This window comes from Pseudorasbora parva, chromosome 4, assembly GCF_024679245.1.
Source record: "Pseudorasbora parva isolate DD20220531a chromosome 4, ASM2467924v1, whole genome shotgun sequence".
NCBI classification, from domain to species: Eukaryota; Metazoa; Chordata; class Actinopteri; order Cypriniformes; family Gobionidae; genus Pseudorasbora; species Pseudorasbora parva.
In genome coordinates this window covers 36,400,652-36,420,768 of record NC_090175.1, presented here as the reverse complement: position 1 = coordinate 36,420,768, position 20,117 = coordinate 36,400,652, and the positions used below count along the sequence as shown (strand labels likewise).

The 20,117-nt window shown below is 38.2% G+C and overlaps 1 protein-coding gene across 1 annotated transcript in view; it reads right to left on the bottom strand.

Moving 5' to 3' along the window:
- The window catches only part of dchs2 (dachsous cadherin-related 2), a 53,320-nt gene that overhangs the window by 28,233 nt on the left and 4,970 nt on the right, over positions 1-20,117 (bottom strand). Inside the window, exons 2-9 of the mRNA XM_067441650.1 lie at positions 18,830-19,003; positions 18,521-18,752; positions 14,254-14,490; positions 9,992-11,005; positions 9,308-9,495; positions 6,036-6,132; positions 5,780-5,937; positions 2,600-3,440 (exon numbers count right to left, since the gene is read on the bottom strand). Coding sequence (XP_067297751.1) covers positions 2,600-3,440; positions 5,780-5,937; positions 6,036-6,132; positions 9,308-9,495; positions 9,992-11,005; positions 14,254-14,490; positions 18,521-18,752; positions 18,830-19,003 — 2,941 coding nt within the window. The remainder of the gene's footprint in view (positions 1-2,599; positions 3,441-5,779; positions 5,938-6,035; positions 6,133-9,307; positions 9,496-9,991; positions 11,006-14,253; positions 14,491-18,520; positions 18,753-18,829; positions 19,004-20,117) is intronic.

The window sequence follows — 20,117 nt, the reverse complement described above, 5'->3', positions numbered from 1 at the left end:
TCCCCCGAAGGCAGCGCTTGCAGGTTCACTACCTGATCCCGGAAGGGAGTGGTAGGAACCTTGGGCACGTATTCGGGCCGTGGTCTCAGGACAACGTGAGAGTTACCAGGCCCGAATTCTAGGCATGATTCGTTGACCGAAAGTGCAGGCAGGTCCCCTACCCTCTTAAATGGAAGCCAATGCGGTCAGGAGCACCGTCTTCATTGACAAAATTTTAAGCTCAATTGACTCCAAAGGCTCGAAGGGAGGGCTCTGAAGTAACCTGAGCACTAGAGCTAAGTCCCAAGAGGGTATAGTGTTTGGGCGAGGAGGATTTAGTCTCCTCGCACCTCAGAGGAACCTGACGACTAGGTTGTGCTTTCCTATGGACTTACCTTCAACTGCGTCATGGTACGCCGCTATTGCGGCGACGTACACTTTGAGGGTGGAGGGAAACAGCCTTCGCTCCAATCCATCTTGCAGGAAGGAAAGCACGACTTTAATCGAACACCTTCGGGGGTCTTCCCAGCGGGAAGAGCACCACTCAACGAACAGGTTCCACTTCAGCGCATAGAGGCGCCTCGTAGAGGGGGCTCTAGCTGAAGAGATGGTATCTACGACTGCTTGTGGTAGTCCATCTAGAACCTCCACGTCCCGTCCAGGGACCAGACATGAAGATTCCAGAGGTCTGGATGCGGGTGCCATAGAGTGCCCCGTCCCTGAGAAAGAAGGTCCTTCCTCAGGGGAATGGGCCATGGAGGAGCTGATCGCGAGGAGAGTTAGTTCTGGGAACCAGGTCCAGTTGGGCCAGTAAGGCGCAACTAGCAAGACCTGCTCCTCGTCCTCCCTGACTTTGCACAGTGTCTGTGCAAGAAGGCTCACTGGGGGAACGCAATACGCATATTTGCGTAGGGCTCTGACTCGACTCGGGAGGCACGGAGGCGGCCCAGAGTGTCGCGTGAGTACTCCTGGTTCAGTCAGAGTGTGGGTGAGAAGGCCCGGGGGCATCCTCGAAGCCCACTCTGCTGCCCCCTGGCGAGGGGAGGGGAGGGAGGGAGAGACAAGGCCCGGAGGAGTTGTGAACTACCAACCTGGCCCTCTTGGGGCCCAGGGAGATAGGAAACTGCTCTTTTTGTGAAAATGTGGGTACCGCCGAGCTCCGGAGAGCTGGCGGATGAGATATTATTTCACCAGTCGGGGCCCTCCGGAGGGGTGGGGATACGGACATCATCTCCCTTAGAGCAGCTCCTGTTGGCCTCCGTCTGCTTCTGGGCCACCGAGAACTGCTGGGCAAAGTCCTCGATGGCGTCGCCGAAGAGGCCGGCCTGACAAATCGGGGCGTTCAGGAATCTTACCTTGTCCGCATCTCTCATATCTGTCAGCCACAGGTGGCGTTCCTGGACCACCACCGTGGCCATCGCCCGACCCAGGGAGCGTGCAGTGACTTTCGTCGCTCTTAAGGCGAGGCCCGTCGCCGCACGCAGTTCCTGCATAACGCCCTGGTCGGAACTACCCTCGTGCAATTCCATGAGCGCTTTGGCCTGGTAGATCTGCAGGAGCACCCTGGCATGCAATGCTGATGCGGATTCCCCGCAGGCTATGTAGCCCTTGCCCGTTATACCGGACGAGAACTTACACGCCCAGGGGGGGGGGAGACACGGGGCACCCCGCCAGTCTGCAGCGTTCTTGGGACACAGGTGCATCGCCACCGACCGCTCGACTGGGGGGATTCCCACATAACCGAAGGAGGAGTCCGTTGATCGCAGACGAGCGCTATAGGGCACCGCCCACGACTTCGAGATCTCCTGATACACTTCCGGGAAGAAAGGCACCGGGGCGGGGCGCTGAGAACCAGCACGGGCCGCCCCGAGAAACCAATCGTCCAACCGCGAAGGTGAAGACACTTAAGGCGGCCCGGGCAAGCATAGCCGTAAGCTCTGCGTCAGACTCGGGCAACGCTGTCACACCCGAAGGGGGCAATGCAGCCGAATCCTCATCCTCAGAGCCCATTAGCTCGTCCCCCAATGCTGCAACCAAACCAACAAAAGCTCTTTTAGTGAATGTATTGATCACTTGCTGAAGCGCCGTTTCACCCGCACCGGCAGTTCTCCTTCTCTCATGAGACTCAAGTTCACACACTCTTCGTAGACACAGTAAGTACTGCTCGGCTCCGAAGTAGAAAGCATTGATCTGCCATTCCACTTCCTATTTATACCCGCGCTGAGGGCCGGAGCGTGAAATGCGCGGATCACATGCCAATCTCCGATTGGCTCGTTTTTACATACTAGAAGTAGATAGGTCTCTGAGATCAGATCCCAATTCGTCGGTCAGTTCTGACGTACGTCGAACGTGACTGACTGAAAGGGAACAGTTATTTTAAATTGTGATAATATTTAACCATTTAACTGCTTTTATTTTGATCAAATAAATGCAGCCTTGGTGAGCATAAGAGACTTCTTTTAAAACCCTACAAAATGCATCAACTCCAAACCTTTGAGCAGTTATGTATATATTTTCTTTATTTTGAATAAATTGTATTAATAAATCAGTTTACGAGTTTATGATTTTCTCTTAGACCAACATTTGCATCCCTAATATCATCCCATAATAAATTATTTACCTGTGTTTTCCATGTAAAAGTAGCCCCGCTCATTGCCTGAAATTACACTGTATATGATGTGTCCGTTACATCCTTCATCTTCATCTTTTGCCATAATATGATGAATCAACAGTCCGATCTCTGCATCCTCTGAGACACAAGCTATGTCCATGGAGACAAATGTGGGGCTGTTGTCGTTGATATCCAAAATAATGAGCTGAGCTACGACTGACGTATGTTTCCTATTGTTGGGTTCTTCTGCGTTGTCACTGGAAGTCACTTTAAATACAATGTTCTCAGAGCGCTCACGGTCCAACTGTCCATTTGTTGTGACAACTCCAGTGTGAGGGTCGATGTGTAAAGGCAGTCCCTTTATGGCAGGGTCAGGGTCATAGGTCAAAGAATAATAAAGCTCACTATTACGCAGACTTCCATCGCCATCACGAGCATTAAAGACATACACTGCCGTTCCATTGAGAACATCTTCATAAACACTGAACACAACAAAATTGTCATTGCCAGGGAACCAGGGGGTATGGTCATTGACATCAACAACACTAACCGCCACAAATACAGTGACATTGAAAATGGGAATAGCTTCTGCACGCACAACCAAGTAGTAACGCTGTGTGACTTCGTAGTCCAGATGTTGTGCCACATAGAGCTCGCCACTTGAACTTTTGATGCCAAACTGTAAACTACCATCACCCTCAACAATGGAATATCGTATCTGTGTATCTTGTCTATTAGAAATCCCAAGTGTTCCAATGACAGTTCCCAGTCTGGCATCTTCCTGCACAGTAAAGTGTTTGAGGCTCTGTAAATCCTTGGAGTTCCCATTGTGTTGGTCTAAGACATAAACCTGGAATAAAACGCATTTTAAGTAAACAATCTTTAAAAAAAGGTGATTTGTATAACCCTTCTATTTCTAAAATAATGGTGAAAAATCTCCCCCTAAAGAGCAGGGCCCGCTGCAGTCGCACCACCTGGACGACTCTGCTTGCAAAGTTACTTATAGTCAGTAGAATGTCAGTTTGGGGACCATCAAAATAAAGTTAGCAGATATTAAGCAGACAGTCTGATAGAGCTGCATGATTTATTGTTAAAAGATTGCAATCTCGATTCAAAGACCCATGCAATCTCATTCCTTAAAGGCAAAGACAAAAATTACACTGTATCATTCAAGGCCATGTCCCAAATAGCACACTTCAGATGCACGTTAACAGTGACTGTTAAAAAAATTAACAGTATGTATCATTACATTGTTCATTCAAAAGATTAATTCCAAAAAGCGCTGATTCAGGCAGTAATGAATCAAATGAAGTATTTATGAATGAGTCATTGAATCATTCATTCAAACCGATTTTGGTACATAATTTATTCAGATTATTTAAATTTTTTAAATATACTGCTGCAATTAACATTTTGTTTTAATCTCTATTTGAAAAAAAGTTATATTTAATTGCTATTAGTGTAAATAAGACCCCTTTCAAGAAAACCGTTCAGACTTTTATACCGGAGTCTGACAATGATGGAAGAGACTCAAGAAGAAGTGACAACATGTAGAATGATCTTTAAAAGAGTTTTACTTGCTGACTGTTGTAACCTTTTATGGTCTATGGTCCTAACCGAATGCAACGCGCAGTTTAAATGCTGAACGGAGATGATGATTGACAGCTGAGGGGAGGGAAGATGAGTTTCCTTCAACTTTAATTTAACGATGTAATAATATTAATAAAATATCCTTGTCCAGCACATTCAGCTATGGAATGGCTTTAGATGAAATTGTACCAGCAAATCATAGGTGATTGCTGCAGGATCATGTGAGGATATATATTTATTATTTAATTATCACGACAGGAGTTTTGTCGACAGACGGAGGCTTCCGTCTCGTAATTCTATGCAGGAAAACACCCTGTATAACATTATAAACCAACAATATCCTACCCTCCAGTGATCTTACCAGAACTTTGCCACTTATTGCAAGTAAGACGGGAAGGCGCAGCTCCAAACTCTTGTCTCAGAGAGAACTATGTTGCAGTGGCAGATACTATAAAAGATATGCAGCCAGAAGAAACAAGGTTCACCCACGCTCATTGTTTTGATTTACTTAGCTCATATTTAATGTTTAGTGGAGGCAATCCAGAATTACTGTTGGTGAAATTATAATCAGACCTCCTAAAAAACTTTTCGCATCTGCACGATTCACACAAGTCACCCAAACTGACACGGAAAAAGCGGGAGGCGCCGAAAAGCATCCCTGTGTTTAGCAAATTGTGTCATGATAATCTATAAATCACTTGTGTGGGAAGTGTTGTAAGATGCCTTCAGAGCCAGAAAACATATGCTGCATGAAGATAGAACAGGTATGGTTTACTTCAAGTACAGTTATAACTTATGATGTCATCTTGTTTTTATGACATGCTATTGCATTTGTGTTAATTACTGTCTTGCAATAAATATGAAAAGACAGATGTGACCGCTTGAGCAGACTCCTAAATGTGCTTAACTACATACATTTTCCTCCTCTCAACATCACTCTCTTTGTTGCATGTTCTCTGGGGCAGGTTTTATGTACATTTTTGGTTTAGTGATGCCACTAACCAGGTTTGTTGTAGTCCTTAGCGATTTCTTTAAAAGAAAATATCTCCCTTTGCTTTGAACTTTGAGCGTTGTAACTTTGTGGATGTTGTTTATGCTCAAACAACAACAATACAAGCTAACTAAAGTTAGAATGACAAATTTGCGTGTCAAAGTTCAACAAACTTGAACTTGTTCATGTCATTTTTGCCACAGGAAATCCACCAGGTTGAAGTCTTTTTTGCATCAATTTACAATTAAATGGATAGATTCCGCTCACAAAATTTCAGAGATAAATGATAAAAACAATTCCCCTTTAGATTGTAGCAAAACAATAGAAAAATATAGTGTCATTTTACATGTTGCATGTTAATTACTGTAGTAATAATTATAATTTATGCAAAATTACATGCAACTAACCATAACCCAATTTTACGTAAGGTCATGTAGTTACTTAATATTACTCAGCTAACTCTAATGCTTACTCTAATCATTAAATGTATAATTACAGTGTAACAAAGGCACCTGAAATAAAGTGTAACCATAAAAGTATATATCTATAAGTAACAGTCTACTCTGACACACACAGTATTGTTATATGCCTGAACCAATTTCACTAACTTGTATGTGAACAACTGAAGTCTCCTCCAGAGGAAAAAGCCCATTGTCCGTGGCAACCACTCTCAGGGTGTAGCGCATCTGCGGCTTTGAGGAGAATAGTGGTGTCACCTTGACATCACCATTACGACTATCAATACTAAAGTGGCCCAGTTGATTATCTGAAAGTATGTGGAAGAAAACAAGACATCTCAGATGAAATCACAAAGAAATATTTTCTTCAATCAGAGGGATATAAACACAAACGATTTTATATCACCTTTTAAGGAAAACTTGACAGTTCCATTCTCTCCAGCATCCAGGTCTTTAGCAAACATACTGATTACAACAGAATTCACTGGAATGCCTGCCCACACCTGAACAAAAAGACATACATATTGGCATACCGTATATGCATTTGTTAGATGCTGTTATCCAAAGTAATTAACAGTACATTGAATGTTTGCTCAAAAAGGCTGCATCACAAATTAAATAATATAATAATATATACTAATAATAAACATAAAATAACAGTTTTCTATTTTAATGTATTTATGTGTATATACAATATATGTAATTTATTCCTGTGATGGCAAAGCTGAGTTTTCAGCATCAGTGTCACATGATCCTGAATAAATCATTCTAATATGCTGATTTGGTTCTGAAGAAACATTTCTTGTTATTATCAACGCTGAAAACAGTTTAATAATTGCTGTTGCTGATTAATATTTTTGTGGAAAATGTTTTACTTCTTGTGGATACTATATCATAGATCAGGGGTCAGCAATCAATGGTACGCCACGGATGGGTAATCTTTGGCACAAAAGCAAAAGAGAGAGGGATTTTATTAAGCTAGGGGAAAGAAATATTATTAATGTGTAAAAATTAAACCACTCAAGTCAATGAAATCGTGCAACTCTGACAAACCATTAGTGAGGCCGCTGCACAAGCCTATGAAAGTATGACACAGATCAAAACAGGAGATGTATCAAGCAAGTTAATTCAGTTTACTGACAAATTATAGTTTGTTCTGAAAAAAGCAGTTAATGGTATACATTTCACGATATTCAACTAAGTATATTATATTAAATATATTAAACATTCCACACATCACAGGGGTTCAATAGACTCTTTTGTTAATCAAAGTTGAATTTAAGTCTGAAAACGAACAAACTTGTAGGATTTTGACAAATAAATAATAATAATAAAATATATATATATATATATATATATATATATATATATATATATATATATATATATATATATATATATATATATATATATATATATATATTTCAAAAAACAATTTTTTTATTATTGGTTCATAAAATATAAGGTTGTGCACATTGTAAAATAAAAATAAAAATTATGTATATGTATATGTATATATATTATATATATATATATATATATAATATATATATATATATATATATATATATATATATATATATATATATATATATATATATATATATATATATATATATATATATATATACAGGGAGTGCAGAATTATTAGGCAAATGAGTATTTTGACCACATCATCCTCGTTATGCATGTTGTCTTACTCCAAGCTGTATAGGCTGGAAAGCCTACTACCCATTAAGCATATTAGGTGATGTGCATCTCTGTAATGAGAAGGGGTGTGGTCTAATGACATCAACACCCTATATCAGGTGTGCATAATTATTAGGCAACTTCTTTTCCTTTGGCAAAATGGGTCAAAAGAAGGACTTGACAGGCTCAGAAAAGTCAAAAATAGTGAGATATATTGCAGAGGGATACAGCAGTTTTAAAATAGCCAAGCTTCTGAAGCTTGATCATCGAACAATCAAGTTTCATTCAAAATAGTCAACAGGGTCGCAAGAAGCGTGTGGAAAAACCAAGGCGCAAAATAACTGCCCGTGAACTGAGAAAAGTCAAGCGTGCAGCTGCCAAGATGCCACTTGCCACCAGTTTGGCCATATTTCAGAGCTGCAACATCACTGGAGTGCCCAAAAGCACAAGGTGTGCAATACTCAGAGACATGGCCAAGGTAAGAAAGGCAGAGAGTCGACCACCACTGAACAAGACACACAAGCTGAAACGTCAAGACTGGGCCAAGAAATATCTCAAGACTGATTTTTCTAAGGTTTTATGGACTGATGAAATGAGAGTGAGTCTTGATGGGCCAGATGGATGGGCCCGTGGCTGGATTGGTAAAGGGCAGAGAGCTCCAGTCCAACTCAGACGCCAGCAAGGTGGAGGTGGAGTACTGGTTTGGGCTGGTATCATCAAAGATGAGCTTGTGGGGCCTTTTCGGGTTGAGGATGGAGTCAAGCTCAACTCCTAGTCCTACTGCCAGTTTCTGGAAGACACCTTCTTCAAGCAGTGGTACAGGAAGAAGTCTGCATCCTTCAAGAAAAAACATGATTTTCATGCAGGACAATGCTCCATCACACGCGTCCAAGTACTCCACAGCGTGGCTGGCAAGAAAGCATATAAAAGAAGAAAATCTAATGATATGGCCTCCTTGTTCACCTGATCTGAACCCCATTGAGAACCTGTGGTCCATCATCAAATGTGCGATTTACAAGGAGGGAAAACAGTACACCTCTCTGAACAGTGTCTGGGAGGCTGTGGTTGCTGCTGCACTAATGTTGATGGTGAACAGATCAAAACACTGACAGAATCCATGGATGGCAGGCTTTTGAGTGTCCTTGCAAAGAAAGGTGGCTATATTGGTCACTGATTTGTTTTTGTTTGGTTTTTGAATGTCAGAAATGTATATTTGTGAATGTTGAGATGTTATATTGGTTTCACTGGTAAAAAATAAATAATTGAAATGGGTATAAATGTTTTTTGTTAAGTTGCCTAATAATTATATACAGTAATAGTCACCTGCACACACAGATATCCCCCTAAAATAGCTAAAACTAAAAACTAAAACTTCCAAAAATATTCAGCTTTGATATTAATGAGTTTTTTGTGTTCATTGAGAACATGGTTGTTGTTCAATAATAAAATTAATCCTCAAAAATACAACTTGCCTAATAATTCTGCACTCCCTGTATGTATGTATATATATATATATATATATATATATATATATATATATATATATATATATATATATATATATATATATATATATATATATCAGGGCTCCAATTAAATATTTTCTAGGGACTGACTGATCCAAACATTTTTTTTCACTGTGCGCTATTTCTCTTATTAATCAAGTAAGCAAGTTCGTGATTGATCAAGTAATGTTTGATCATCAGGTTTCAACTGTAAAATTTCATAATTTTTCAATGAATCCACTATGAACTTTTAAAATATGGTTATGTGCATTTATACATGGGGAGGGCCAGTAATGGCACTGTGATTAACTAGAAAAACCTAGCAATGGCACTTCATGACAAAAAGGTTGCCGACCCCTGTCATAAATAGTCAATGTACATGCACTGTATAATTGACCAAAAGGTTAATTTAACTTCAATAATAAAATTGTAAAATGTACAATTAAATTTTGTATTGCTCGTGTTCTCTAGAAAAAGTATTGACCTGTACGTTTAGCTCTTTAGTTGCAGGTAGGTGTGTGAACTGTGGGGGGTTATCGTTGATGTCTGTGACAAGGATGCGAACGATAGTGGTGGTGTTGAGACGGGGTCGACCCTGATCTGTGACCATCACCCTTAAAACATGCTGTGCCTGCTCCTCACGATCCAAAGCCACCAGGTTTATGATCTCTCCTACAACCAGAGAAAGAGAAAGACGACAGAGCGTGAGAGAGAATGATACACTGAAAAAAAGGTTTAAGCTTTACTTGGAAACTATTTTAACTTAGAAAAATAAATAAATAAATCATGTCTCCAATTGAAAATTTTCTAGTGACTGATCACATCAAAACATTTTAGTCTGCCAAATTAAATTTCTGTGAATTAAATTGCATCAATTCACAGAAATTCAATTTGGCCAACTGAAACATTTAGATGTGATTAGTCACTAGAAAATGTTCAATTGGAGACATTATTATTTAAATTTTTTTACAGTGTATACAATTTTATTTTATATGATTTAGTTTTATTACAGTCAGTTTTAGTTTTGTTCAAAATACAAAACAATATAAAAAAGCTTTGACTAAGTCCGTGCACAAAATATAATCAGAACTTAATGCCTCGATATTTTTGACAAAGCAGTTTATGAAAAATCATACAAATACAGCAATAATTCAACAGTAATTCTGACCTGTTCGTGTGTTGATACTAAAGTATTTCCCATCAGACAGCAAGATGTAGGACAAAACTCCATTGTTAAGCGAATCTCTGTCTGTAGCTTTTACCGTTCCGACCAGGCCATGAGGAGATGGTCCCTCCTGCACGCTGAAGAAGTACATATCCCTGCTGAACACTGGATTGTTGTCATTCTCATCCTGAACCGTAACGACCACTGTTGCTGTGGCCTCCGTTTTGCTATTTTGTGCCTTTGCACACACACAAAATCTATACATGGGTTCAGTTTCGTAGTCCAGACTGTGAGATACAATCATCCAGCCAGTCTCTGGATGTATCCTGAAAGGTAGGACTCCAGAGAGAGGTTTAAGAGAGTAAGTGATGACAGGTGGCGCTTCTGGCTGGGATCTGGTTCCATGAGCACGCACCTGAATCATTCGGGTGTCTTTTGGAGCACTTTCTCCGATTTCCACCTGGTAAACCAAAGTTTCAAAGGCTAGTGTGTCTTCCACAGAGCCTAAGGAATCTATCTCTATCACAAGCCCTAATGTAGCGTTCAATGAAGGATGACCCTCATCCTCAGCTATAACACTGAGCTCGTACCTTTGGCTGGAATCTCTTAAGAGGTCGGCATTCAGCATAAGAGTCCCAAGATGGGGGTGAATAATAAACAAGTGGCTCTCAGGATGTAACATATAGTGAATTCTGCCATTAAGGTTGCTGTCACTGTCGTGGGCATGTGCAATGAAGAGTGCTGTTCCTGGAGGGGTGTTATGAGATATGGTGATGTGTTCTGAGGTTTTCTGGAACACAGGAGGGTTGTCATTGACATCAAAGATGGAGACATTGACCTGAGCACTGCTGTAGATAGGATGGATTCCTGTGTGGAATTGTATGGTCAAAAGAACATAAGAGATTGACTCGTGGTCCAGGGGCTGGGCAGTGGTGATGATGCCCGTCTGGGCATCCACTGAAAAAAGACCTTGCAGATCACCTGAAGATATTATGTATGAGACTCCCTCCACTGAATCTGCAATTAGAAAGACAGATACAAGCAAAATATCATTAATATGACATTTAGCTCTTACACGCATAGTTGAATTTAAATTCTGCAATTATATGTACACAGATCAGGTATGACATTATGGCCACCTTCCTAATATTGTGTTGGTCTCCCTTTTGCTGCTAAAACAGCCCTGACCCATCGAATGTGTGCTGTGGTATCTGGCACCTCAATATAAGTCAACATCTCAAACTCGTTGTGCTCATCACACCATTTCTGAACCATTTTTGCTTTGTGGCAGGGTGCATTATCCTGCTGAAAGAGGTCACAGCCACCAGGGAATACTGTGAAAAGGTGTATATGGTCTGCATCAATGCTTAGGTAGGTGTGCATGTCAAAGTATCAAATCTACATGGATAGGATGACCCAAGGTTTCACTTTGGACCCAACATTGGCCAAAGCATCACACTGCCTCTGTCGACTTGCCTTCTTTCCATAGTGCATTCTGGTGCCGTGTGTTCCCCAGGTAACCGTCGCACAGGCACCTGGCCATTCACGTGATGTAAAAGTAGCTTGTCTGTTTGATCGGACCATACGGGCCAGCCTTCGCTCCCCATGTGCATCAATGAGCCTTGGCCGCCCATGACTCTTTTGCCGGTTCACCACTGTTCCTTCCTTGGACCACTTTTGATAAATACTGACCAATGCAGACCGGGAACACCCCGCCACAGCTGCAAGAACTCCAGTTGTCTAGTCATCACAATTTTGCCCTTGTCAAACTCATTCAAATCCGTAAGCTTGCACCTTTTTCCTGCTTCAAACATATCAACTTTGAGGACAGAATGTTCACTTGCTGCCTAATATATTCCACCCACAAACTGGTGCCAAAATGAAGAGATAATCAGTGTTATTAACTTCACCTGTCATAATGTTATGCTTTATCGCTGTAAATATGCCATTCCAAATGTATATATATATATATATATATATATATAGCAGTATTGTCGTTATCCTATTGTTTGACAGTTGAGATGTTGATACAGCTAAAAAACCAAAGCCCCCAGAGATTAAGGGGTCTGCCCCCCTCTTCAACTCGGACTCTGGACCTTCATTTGACTTAAAGAGAGGGTTAATCAGCTAATCTAAACTTTAACCTCAATTGACTGTCTACTGCTATTAATGAGGAAGACTAACCATTTGTGTGTGTGCATTTGTGTGAGTAATCAAGAATGGAGTGTTTTAAACAAGTAATTCAATGCTCATTATGCTTCTATTTAATAATTAAAACTGGTGCATTCTTACTGGAAAATCAAAAACAACTGCTACCAGTCTTGTATGTCATCTTTTAGGCATTTCCAAAAAAGCACATATATATTCACCATCACAACAGGATATAATTATATAAAAAAAACTAAAATGACCTCAAAGCAGGTAGTTTGAATCATAGAATAGTTAAGTATGTGTGATCAACCCTGATATAGCTAACTACTGAGCATGAGATACTGTTCACTAAAAACAATTAATTGTAGACTAAGAGAGTGAAAAGAAACAGAGCACAGAATATCTTATCTACCTTAACAACCATGCCAACTAGACTGATATGTAACCCACTGATCAGCTTACCCCTGACCCAAAAGCTGGATTAGTCATTGGGGTAACAATGTCTAGAAATTACTAGGTTACTAGTGGGAAGGAAAGCTATAAAAAAGGGTGGATTTGTGTTTTGACACCTTGGATTGCAATTGATTTGGTGTTGTAAAGAGCTTCCAACTGAATTTCATATATATTATTGATTATTGATATCGGAAACAAAGATTTGATGTGATCAACACTCATTTATTGAAATAAAAAACACGGTTCAATATTTTGTCTGTTTTATAGAATCTACTTGTAAAGAACCTGAAATGTGTTAACACTTTACAACAAGATTTTATTTTTTAAATGTAGTTAATATATTGGTTAACATTAACTAACAATAGGCAAAGGTAAATTTATAGCATTAGTTACATACATAAATAATTTTTAACATGAATAGCTTAAATTGCAAACATTAATTAATGCATTAGTCAAATCAAACCAGCAATAAGCAATAGGTGCTTACAGCATTAGTTAATATTTAATCTTTGATAATGTTAACTAAACAAATTTCTTAATATTATTGGCTTATTATTATTATTATTATTATTATTATTATTATTATTATTATTATTATTATTATTATTATTATTATTATTATTTATTTATTTTACATTTAATGCATTATTTAATGTGAACCGAAATAACACTTCTTTAAAACATCAAATAAAGATTAAAACGGTTTTGAATCAGCGGACTTATTCATGATTCGGATCATGTGTCAAACTGCTAAACTGCTGAAATCACGTGACATTGGCGATCCGAATCATGAATCAATACACTGATTCATAACCGTTTGAATCTTTATTTGAGGATTTAAAACAAACGCAGAAGAAAAGACAATGCTGAATAAAGTCAAAGTTTTTGTAATTTTTGGAACAAAATGTATTTTCAATGTTTCAAGAGATTCTAATTAACCAACTGATGTCACATATGGACTAATTTGATGATGATTTTATTCCCTTTCCGGACATGGACAGTATAGTGTGCATACACTTTCATAAAGGAACAGAAAAGCTCTCGGACTAAATCTAAAATATCTTAAACTGTTTTCCGAAGATGAACGGAGGTCTTACGGGTGTGGAACAACATTAGGGTGAGTCATTAATGACATCAATTTCATTTTTGGGTGAACTAACCCTTTAAAGCAATAGTTACCATGAACTAACAATGAAACACTTTATCATATATGTTTTGTGAATCTCATAAAGTTTTCCACATTAACATCAGTTAATGTGTTTCTAATGTTTGTGGGCTCTTTACTCATGTTATCTAACAGGAAAATAGCATTTATTAGGGGTATATTTGGACTTTACTGAAATCTGAATGCAGATGTTGTTCATTGTTAGTTAACGCTGACTAATGAGTTAACTAGTGCTAATAAATTCAGCTATTAATTTTAAGAGATACATTAGTATTAGTACAAGTTAACATTAACAAAGATTCGATAACGCTGTATACAGGTGTTGTTTACTTGTTATTAATATTAACTAAACCGTTAACTAATTGTTATTTAACCTTATTGTAAAGTGTTACCAAATAGGTTTCTTTTTCAACTACATGGCATCACACTGTCCAGTTTTAAACAGGGCACAGTGTGACAGGCATAGCATTTTAGAAAAAAGGCACAGAAAACTCACTGGCAGGGGTAACAGCCTGAACCAAACCAACGGTGGAGCCCACGGGTGCATCCTCAGAGATAGAAAAGGTGTAGTGGACTTTCTGGAAAAGGGCAGGGGGCTGGTCACTCTGCAAGATGTTCACGGTGATGATAGCAGGGTGAATGGCAGACATGCCTCCTCCATCCTGAGCAGAGACAGACAGCTTCACGCTGCTACTGCGCAACGGGGAAAGCGAAGAACTCAGGTAGACAGAACCTGAAGAACACACAAAACCTACATTAGCATCTTAGAGGACACATTCATAAAGTCCTAGCTATTACTGGAGAGAAAATAATGTTTACATTTGCCTATTGGCAGATTACAGATTTAAATGTAAGAGAACTCAAATTAAAAACTTTAATTTAAATAACTAATGCTATGGGATATTATTACAGCTAAATTCTAATAAAAGTAAATTATTTGACTGATAGATAACTAAGAAACTCATTGAGCACAGAGTCAGGATGATTTTTTTTATTTGTACATTACCTCACCCTCTCTCAGATTATTTTATTATACTAAACAAACTTTAAACAAACGTTAGTTAACATCCATCACTTATGTTGATATGGTGGATATGTTTGTGGCTAGTTCCAATTTTAACAGATGGTTGGGGTCCTGCTAGATTCTGTCACCTTGATCTAACTTAAAATCCTTAGCATCTGTTGATTAACTTAGGCCCGCATGCCCCCACTTGCACACAGAAAGGTAATCAGTGGCACATGGGAAGAAGAACGATAAATCTGTGTGTATTTTATTTAGCTGTTTGTTTTTGAAGTAACAACACACAAGCAGAAAGGAATTCAAAATTGCTGACCCACCGGTATTTCAAGGAAGACATTTTGGCCAATTTTCTGGGTTGGAAGTGGGACTTTTATTTATTCAGCGCTGAGAATCTAGCACCTAAGCACAGATGCACATGAGTGTTCATTCAGTCTTCATTTGTTTACTATAGTTTTGCTTAATAATCGAAAAATAATAAACACTATAATACTTGTTTGTCATACTGAATCAGTATTCATGCTGATCATGAATCAAGATCATGTTAATTTTATAGCACAGTGAATATGACAGCCGCAAAAACAATATAGCATAGGGCTATGATCATGAATCATGCAAGATCTCTTTGGTGAATCTGAAGAGATCATCTAAAGAGCCCTATGCTATATAGTTTTTTGCGGCTGTCATATTCACTGTGCATGTAAAATTAACATTACCTCCAATCTACCTTTATTTGAGAATATAATGCACAGAAATTTATGCATGTGAATTTGGAGGCCAAGTCAACACCTCAAACTCGTAGTTGTGCTCCTCAATATGGAGGACCAAATTACTCAAAATTAAATAATTAAATAAATAATGAATAAAAAACAACAACAATTAAATGCACAGTTTATTTTGAAATAATCATATAATTAATTAATGTATTAATTTAATCATTTAATAATTATTTTCATTAAATATTAATTAAATAAATAAATGTATCTTTCATGTAATTAAATGAAATTGTTTAATATTTTTCACAATTACCTCTTCCACACACACTGTTGTTATGTTTAAAAAAAAAATTTTTCATTATTTAATGAGCTTTTTCAAAAATACGTTTTTCATAATAATATGCTGCATTTATGAATGACGCCTATTTGATGAATCATTCATTTCCAAAGCACGATTTCCCCAAAGATTTGACATTTCACAAATGCCAATCAACAGGCAGTGAGTGGTGCTTGGCGCTGATTGATTTGAAGTTGAAGAGTCCACAGACATGACTGATCGATCTTTGTGTGGTGTGGTGACATCACGGAACACCAAGGATGCTTCTCATTTCTTATTTGTGACTGAAAATGTCTTTTGACTCTATTGAATTTTCTAAAAACCTGAAAAATGTGGCTGTGTTTAAGTAAGTGTGTTTTTATCTTAATCAATTCCTACCGCCATATTAATTTCCAATCAATTCCCCTGTTTTCCCTTGCCACTTGCCAGACCCAGACAGAAAATAGTAATCAATCTGAAAAAGGGTCATCCAATCACTGCCCACTGGCTGTTGATTGGCATTTGTGAAATGTCCTATATTATTATGAAAAAAAAAAATCTTTGGGGAAATCGTGCTTTGGAAATGCATGATTTGTCAAATAGACATCATTCGTAAATGCAGCATATTATTATGAAAAACGTCTTTTTGAAAAAGCATATTAAATAATGAAAAAATAGATTTTTAAACATAACAACAGTGTGTGTGGAAGAGGTAATTGTGAAAAATATGAAACAATTTATTTGTAATTTTACAAAATAAATATATACATTTATTTATTTAATTAATATTTAATTAAATTATTTCATTATTAAATTAATACATTAATTATTTATTTATTTCAGAATAAACTGGTACATTTAATTGTTATTTTATTGAATTCATTATTTATTGAATTATTTCATTTTGAGTAATTTGGTTCTCCATACCTCAAAACATTCCTGAATTATTTTTGCTTTGTGGCAGGGCACACTATCCTGCTGAAAGAGACCACATCAACCAGGGAACACTGTTTCCATGAAACGGTGCACAGGGCTGCAACAATGCTTAGGTAGGTGGTACATGTCAAAGTAACATCCACATGGATGACAGGATCCAAGATTTCCCAGCAGAACATTGCCCAAAGCATCACACTGCCTCCGCCGGCTTGCATTTTTCCCAAAGTGCATCCTGGTGCCATGTGTTCAACAGGTAAGCGACACACGTATCTTGCCAAATGTGATTCATCAGACCAGACCACCTCGTTCCATTGCTCCGTGGTCCAGTTCTGATGATCACATGCCCACTGTTGGTGCTTTTGATGGTGGACAGGGGTCGACATGGGCACCCCAACTGGTTTGCGGCTATGCAGCTCCATACACAACAAATTGTATTGCAGTCCCAGCCATCTAGCCATCAAAATTTGGCTTGACGTCCCAGTGGTCTAGCTGTCCTAGATGCCCAGTCGTTTAGCAATAACAATTTGGCCCTTCTCAAACCATTTCTGTTTCTTCTTTTTTTTTGCTTCTAACAAATCAACTTTGAGTTTATTCCACAGACTGACAGGTGCCGTGCTGAAGAGATAATCAGTGTTATTTACTTCACCTGGTGTATACTATATATATGGTACATATTGTCAAAAAGGTAAAAGCTCTGAAACAATGATGCTTTGCATGAATTTCCCTAAGCGAGTGAGACCATCCAGGTGATGCAAAAGAAGGAAAATTTACTTTGACTTCTAAGCACTATTTAAGATTACGTACACTTAGGACAATTTAGAATTGTTCATCTGTGTCACTGCTGCATACTCTCAACTGCTGTCTGCTAAAGGACAAATGAAAGAGAGGGAATATGTGACATTTAACGGCAGAACTGTGATTGTAATGGGATTATGGAAAAATAAAGAGCAGACCCCCCCCCCCCCCCCTACTTTATTACAGTCTAATCTGATTACTGTAATGCACATGCGGCACGCCAAACAACACAACTCAGTAGTAGCTCTATGTGTGCGAAAAGCCAAGGACAGTGAGAGTAACACATGCTGTACAAATGACATTATTATCTGTATTTACTAAATCAATTTAGACTATTAATGTGATTTTTATATATTGACCACATCTTATCCTATAGATCGTTATACTTAAAATAACTTAGGGAAAAGTAAATTTCTATTAGTCTCACTGTACTATAATTTATTACAGAATTACTCACAATAACACAGTATATTAGTATTATATTGTTGCCAGATTAAAAATGAACACCTAGGTAAACTAATGATTTTGTTACTCTGTGTATTTTACTTTGCCACAATTTCAACATTTTATAATGAGACAATTGATCAGTTATCAGATAAAGCCTAATCACAGGTTTCTGTAGATTTCACAGAATCACTCGTTGCTGTATGACACTTCAAACAGCTTTCAATTTGCACCTATGTCCAGCAAGTATTTAAGAAGTTTAAGATGCTGTGTAAATCCAAAGGCCTCCAACTGGGACTTGACAAAAGCAATTACTATATCCGCTATGGAAGACTGGAAGCATACACTATGATGTCTAAACAGATTATATGTGTTATCTTTACTGTCTGTTAGACTATGACTATGTATTTATAATTTATTTTAAATAAAAATCTTAAGTGAACATTGTGGTTTCATGTACAAGAAATACAGATCAGCTTCAATATGGCAAGCAACATTTCAGTCCCACATAAACACATGTCATCTTGGGGCATGTTACCTGTTGACTGGTCCACAGTGAATAAAGAGGCAGAATCTCCAGGCAGAAGCTCATAGATGATTTTTCCATTGTTTCCAGAATCTCGGTCAGAAGCAAAAATGCTGAAGAGCTCCGTGCCAGGTTGAGCATGGATGCTCACACTTGTGACATATTTCTCAGGATTAAAAACAGGAGCATTATCATTCACATCCTCCACATCAATGTGAACAAATGTCTGCGAACTGAGCCCATCCTATTCAAAAAGGAAACATAATTACTATCTTCTTATATGAAATTTCAAAATACCAGGATTAACAAAGTTGAACTCACGTGATCTTCTGCTTTAATGAACAAGTCAAAGGTAACAAGGCCAGCTTCATGATCAATATCTTGAGACACACAGATTTCCCCAGTTACAGAGTTGATGTGAAAGAAAGGGTGGTCATCATAAAGGGAGTATCGCACTGATCCAAACTCAGCATCATCAGCATCTATGGCAGTGACCTGGACCAGATGGAAATGTATAATTAAGGTCAATTTTATTTATACTTGCAGCTGATACAATTTCCTTATCCTCCAATGCTAGAATCACTTTGAATCACATATAATGTTGTAGTCACCCTAATATTCCTTTTACATTTCACAGACATTACTTTATACATTTTACAGATATTTTGCAAAATAACAATTCTGCACACACAGGTTGCCATCCTGTCTAAAACTAGGAGCCTGTAATCAACCATATGTGTATTAGGAGCATCAGAAGGACCATATGTGCAAGCTTTATCTCATTAACTTTGGTGATGGTGTTGGCACAGCAAAGGGTGTCTCAGATTAACGTTTCACTCTTTCAGATGACTAAAACCCACTGAAAAACATCATGCAAGCACTTGTGATTTCCAAATAAAGTTTTGTGCTTTGTGTTTTATCAAGACAAATTGAAGAGACGTCGTCTCAAACAGCTCAATTCATAACAATTAGGTTTTGATGAACTGGTGGCAAATTCATAAGATCTCATTCATATGTTTGCATACAATATCGTGCGCACTCTGATGGTTAAGTTTAGGGCTGGGGTGGACCTTTATGTGTAATACTTATACGTGTAATAAATCAAATTGTACAAATTTAATTCACCAATTTCTCATGAGATCAGGTTGGATGGAGAGTCAATTAGCTTTACTACAACATTATTATAAACAATTTTAGCATATTTTATTCAATTTAAAGCTTTACGCTAAAATGTGTCTTGTAATGCCTCATGTAGTCTAAGTGGTATGTGTAAGTGGTCTAGATTGGGCTAACATTGTTAAAAGTATGTTAACTGAAAATCTGAAATCCGACCAAAAATATTGATGACTCATCCTGCACTAAACAGACGTGTCCAATCAAATGATCTCTAGACTGTGAATGCCCCTCTCACAATATCATAATCAAATACTGTGACAAAGTTTTTTTGTTGGTGTTTTTTATCAAAGTGGATGGACCTGAAATAAGAAAGTACTATTTGTATTACATCAACCAGGAAAGAAAAGTATGGAACCTTCTTTTCGCCACGGAATACACTCACCTAAAGGATTATTAGGAACACCATAATACTGTGTTTGGCACGTCTTTCGCC